Below are 5,694 nucleotides of genomic sequence, written 5' to 3' on the forward strand. Positions count from 1 at the left end.
TTATGTAAGCAAAATTGATGTTTTTTAGAGTAGTTTTGTGTTAGTTTTCACTAAAGGAACAACTTTTCCTTGAGAAGTTTTTCTCTAGGACTTGTAGGACTTGTACTTTAAGAGGAAAAAAATGATGTACCATTGACATTTGATGACTCATATTTGTTATGTGAGCAAAAATGAAGTTTTTTAAAGTTGTTTTGTGTTAGTTTTCACTAATGGAACAACTTTTCCTGAAGAAATTCTCTCTAGGACTTGTACATTATGAGGGAAAAATTATGTACAATTGATCTTTGATGACTCATATAAATGTTATGTGAGCAAAATTGATGTTTTTTAAAGTAGTTTTGTGTTAGTTTTCACTAATGGAACAACCTTTTCTTAAGAAATTTTTCTTTAGGACTTGTACATTAAGAGGAAAAGAATGATGTACAATTGACCTTTGATGACTCATATATATGTTATGTGAGCAAAAATGAGGTTTTTTAAAGTAGTTTTGTGTTAGTTTGTCAAAGTAGTTTCACTTTTCACATATGACAGGTCATAAATTTTATGTGATGCAATCTTAACAAATAAATATGTGTTTTAATTTTTTGCTAATTGACTAATCTCAGCTCCTCGCCTTTAAAGCATAGAGAAAACTTGCTTGCTGAGGGATGCTAATTTTTAACTATTTTCATGTTCCGACTACCTTGTTCTAGTAGTCACATTGTAGTTCACATATGCAATACCATTATATAGTTTATTCGCATTAGACGCCCAGATTTCTGCTACTGCGCAAAAGTTTTCGCTGGATTTATAGCCCTCAGACATTTGTGTACAAACAATATTCTCCACAGTGTAAACGCTTGATTATAAACTTATAAACCTGTGTGCTTCGAAGGTGCGTATGCAGGAATTAACCCTGATTACGAAATACTAATAAATAGTTTATTTACAATAGACGTCCAGATTTCTGAAATTGTTCTCTGTGAAATTGTTCACTGTGAAATTGTTCATTGTCACAAGGCATGAAGAAAGTGTTCAGTCATTTTGCAGACTATAATATTGAAAGAAAAGTAAGATATACCGGCATCGGAGTTCAGCGGAACACAGGCTGCGTTTTCTTTCATCTGGATTTGAGAAAGTTGATATTGTCGGAGATCAGGTCAAAATTGATGTTTTTTAGAGTAGTTTTGTGTTAGTTTTCACTAAAGGAACAACTTTTCCTTTAGAAGTTTTTCTCTAGGACTTGTACTTTAAGAGGAAAAAAATGATGTACCATTGAAATTTGATGACTCATATTTGTTATGTGAGCAAAAATGAAGTTTTTTAAAGTAGTTTTGTGTTTGTTTGTCAAAGTAGTTTCACTTTTCACATATGACAGGTCATAAATTTTATGTGATGCAATCTTAACAAATAAATATGTGTTTTAATTTTTTGCTAATTGACTAATCTCAGCTCCTCGCCTTTAAAACATAGAGAAAACTTGCTTGCTGAGGGATGCTAATTTTTAACTATTTTTATGTTCCGACTACCTTGTTCTGATCCGTGGATGAGTTATATAGGTTGAAAAGATGGAGAAGCAACGTAAATGAAAAAGAAGTTTCTTTTACTTACTTTCCACAAGTTCTCTTTTTTGAACCACTCCACTTGCCTAGGGATTCTTGATGCGCTCTGATGATAGACAAACAAATTGCTGTTCCTCTGGTTTCCGGGTGTTCTTTTTTGCTTCCTGATGCCAATTTGTTTTTGAAGCACTCTGAATTCAAACAAGATGTTTTTTTCCCGTTTTTTGTGTCCTTATGCTCTTTGCAACCAAAGTGACAACATGTTTTTCCCCCGAATTGTTCTTCTTGACTCCACTTGTTTTTCTGATAGATCCTTTAAAACTAAAAAAAGATGTTTCTAAACTTTGCGAATTCCTCAAGGTCTTTGTTTTGAATTCTTAGTATCACTTCATACGATGACTTCTTTTCAAATGATGAATTAACCTTATCAAAATTGCGGGGATAGATGTTACTCTCAACTTGTGTTCTTTCTACTCGACGATTGTCTTCCCTGTCAAAAACCACTGATCTTTGCTGGACAAAATAGCAATTAATGAGGTCAAAATAGCTTTCAGTATGCTTTTTTGTTCCTTTTTTACATAAACTATTACAGAGTCATTGACTTCGTTTTATCGTGTTCGAACTTGTTGTTTTCGGATACGAATTTCGTCAAACGTAATACGTCTGAATCATATGGCTTATTGTGTAATAAATGAAAGGGAAGTCTATTAACAGTCTGAAGCAGACGAGTTCGAGTTCGAGTTTGAGTTTGTGTTCTAAAAATAGCCCTTAGGTAATATTTTCATCAGAGAGTAGAACGCTTCCTAACCAGACGTTTCACGTGTAGTCACATTGTAGTTCACATATGCAATACCATTATATAGTTTATTCGCATTAGACGCCCAGATTTCTGCTACTGCGCAAAAGTTTTCGCTGGATTTATAGCCCTCAGACATTTGTGTACAAACAATATTCTCCACAGTGTAAACGCTTGATTATAAACTTATAAACCTGTGTGCTTCAAAGTTGCGTATGCAGGAATTAACCCTGATTACGAAATACTAATAAATAGTTTATTTACAATAGACGTCCAGATTTCTGAAATTGTTCTCTGTGAAATTGTTCACTGTGAAATTGTTCATTGTCACAAGGCATGAAGAAAGTGTTCAGTCATTTTGCAGACTATAATATTGAAAGAAAAGTAAGATATACCGGTATCGGAGTTCAGTGGAACACAGGCTGCGTTTTCTTTCATCTGGATTTGAGAAAGTTTATATTGTCGGAGATCAGGTCAAAAACTCTGACTTAAATACTCAATAAAAACTCTAGAGAGAATAGAGAGTTATTTAAAGTTTGCTTAAAACTCAACCCAGTGATTCTAGTACACCAAGAATCAGAGGTCGAGGTCGTGTATGACCTATACCAGACAACTCCTAACAGTTGCTTGCTCCGATTAGTAATTGATATAGAACAGACAAGTCTTCATAAATACACAATGCAACTTTTTATCATCAAAGTAAAAGTTTTAGCTAGGCGTAAGACTTTTGTCCAAATTTAATTCAGTGAACTATATCTGGAATTGAATTAGTGGAAGCATTTGGGCATTGAGTTTATTCTTCACCAGCGTCTACCAGCATCTGATTTTTCAGTAAATTTACTCTTTTGTGTGGCTAGATTTCACATTTACTATATTCATTTATTATCGAAGTCAGTCCAACTTACAAGCCGTCAGGAAATACTAGCGATGCCCTCCCTATACGGAAATTGGAATATCTACTAAGAAGGTGGTTATTTAACTGTGAAAACAATTTTCGGTCTTGAAAGTAGATATCTGATTCTAGCCATAATTGGATCTTTTCCATTTGTGCTCCCCCTCAGTACGTTATGCACCCCCAGTTGCAGATCACGTTCCATTACATAGTAAATCGTTATGTGAAAAAATGGCATGCGCGTCTGGGGTGTGCAATTAATATGCACCCACTAAGCTGGGGGAGGCGGAAAAGATCCCCGAAATTAGATTAGCTTTATTTTAAAGAGCGCTGAGGTCAAAGGTGACGTGTTATTTCAAGGTTTTGACAGATTTTGTCAGAGTTTTGCAGGATTATGTATTTTTGTTTGAGATTTCTTCCAGTGTCTTTCAAAATAACCTATTCGCTGCCGGAATATTGTAAGATTACCATTTTTTTTGCACGATTCTGTCAGCCATTTCGTACTGACTAGGGCGTCATTTCAGACGTGATTTTGAATGAACTTAAATCTGATAAGTGATTTGTTTTCTCTATGTTTTGAACCTTGACAACAATGGTTCAAGATTTAGAGGCCTAGTTTAGATGCTTGTTACACAAAATTTTTCACAAAACAGAAGTTTTGACCTGAAAAGTTTTCTAGCCATAAATCGTTGTTCCAACCAAAACCCGTTATCCTTTCCAAATCTCTTTGATGCTAACCTAGATTGGAGCTGTGGCTTTTTCAGTTTATTTGCCTCAATGTATTAACTATCACATCCTGTAACCCATAGAAAAGTAAACTGAGAAATATGCAAATGTTGAATTGCACATAACCGAAATTTTTTGAAATTCATTTTTCAAAATTGGTTGAATTTATGACAAATTGACTACAGAGAATTGAGACGAAGAAGTAATTTAGGTGGAAGAGAATGTTCTCGTCTCATCGGTCCTTGACAATATGTTTTACTTTGACGGTACAGAAAATTTTTTATGCGGTAGCAATTTCTGATCACCACAGCCATTATGAGGAGTTGAAGATAAAATACGGCGGGGGACCCAAAAACAACCCAGAAACGCAAGCTCTGTGGTACGTAAGCATCAAAGAAAAATTTTCCAAAACAATTTGCGGAGGATCGTTATGCATCGACAATACTGTGATAACTGCAGCCAAATGCGTGGACAAATTTGATAAGGAACCTGAAAACATTTCAGCGCTTGTGTATGGAAAAAATTTAGAGGGTACCAAAATTAGCGAGTTCAACGTGAGCGCAATACTTGTGCATGAAAATTTTACGAACGAAATTTATTATTCAGACATTGCGGTTTTGTGCCTCGACACGAACGGGTCCGACATTGAAGGAAGCAAAGCAGTTCGTCTCCCGACTTCGAATTTAAGTCTGAATTTCAACTTCAGTGAAATTGTGGGCTGGGGAGAAACCAATAATGGAAGTTATTTTCCGAAAATGAGGACAGTGACGTTCCTAACGCTGCCTAGTAGCGTATGCAATGAATGGTGTAAGGCCTTAGTCAGAAATGACAACCTGACCTGCATATCTGAAGAAAAGTTTTGCACTTTGGGCTATTTCAGGTTGTCAAATGCGGCTTGTATGGAGAACCCACTTTGCTTAAGAAAAACATCTGATCATATTGAAGACGATTGCGAGTTGATTGGGATACAAGTTTTGGGCCCCCCTTGTTTCAAACGGAGACGACGTAGGTATTTTCCTGACATGTACACCAAAGTGTCTTTCTATTTAGACTGGATTGAAGAAGCGGTTGAAGAATGTTCAGCCTACTAAGTGAAAACTGGTTTTAGGGTTTCTTGCCAAGGCACTCAATGTTAACATTCTTGGTGTCAAGGGTGGGTCAGGGTGATTTTGAAAAAAAAAATTAATCACTACCGTTTTATTGTTTACTACAAAAAGCAATTCGTATTGCTACGAGGGTTTATACAGTACTTGAGGCACGCACTGTCCTCTTTTTTGGTCAAATTTGATACTTAAACACTGTGACACTTGGATTATATTGCATCGTATTGTCTTCAACAAGCATTTGAAACCCACTCTTAAAGTGTTTTTTTTGGGGGGGGGGGGGTTGAAGGGGTCTAAATTCTAGAAAATTCACGCCCATTCATCACTTTGCAAATATCACCAGATAATAACCAAGTGTGCTTAAACAAATTTAACATTGGTGTCACTCTAACCAATCACAACTTCTGCCGATGATAACATTTACCGATGAATTTCGGTCGTGATAATTTGTTCGGTTGTGATAGTTTCATATCAAGTCCCACGGGCCACATTTTTGGGGGAACAGATTTTCGAAATTCAAGTCCTATCATTTTCAATTGTAACACTTTTGTGATAAAAGTAGGATTTCCCAAATTCTACAATTATCATTACTCCTCTGAAATTGCTGTTTAGCTATCTCTATTATGAACTTTACAT

The 5,694-nt window shown here is 35.6% G+C and overlaps 1 protein-coding gene across 1 annotated transcript; it reads left to right on the plus strand.

Moving 5' to 3' along the window:
* Positions 1-4,246: 4,246 nt before the first annotated feature.
* Positions 4,247-5,046, plus strand: LOC142356410 (chymotrypsin-1-like; the record flags this gene model as incomplete). The annotated part of the gene is made up of 1 exon (XM_075408325.1): positions 4,247-5,046. A coding segment is annotated over one exon (800 nt), but the record flags the coding sequence as incomplete, so codon positions are not given.
* Between the last annotated feature and the right edge of the window lie 648 nt (positions 5,047-5,694).

The sequence above is a fragment of the Convolutriloba macropyga genome, unplaced genomic scaffold, assembly GCF_964194025.1.
Source record: "Convolutriloba macropyga unplaced genomic scaffold, txConMacr16.3 SCAFFOLD_5403, whole genome shotgun sequence".
Lineage (NCBI taxonomy): Eukaryota > Metazoa > Xenacoelomorpha > Acoela > Convolutidae > Convolutriloba > Convolutriloba macropyga.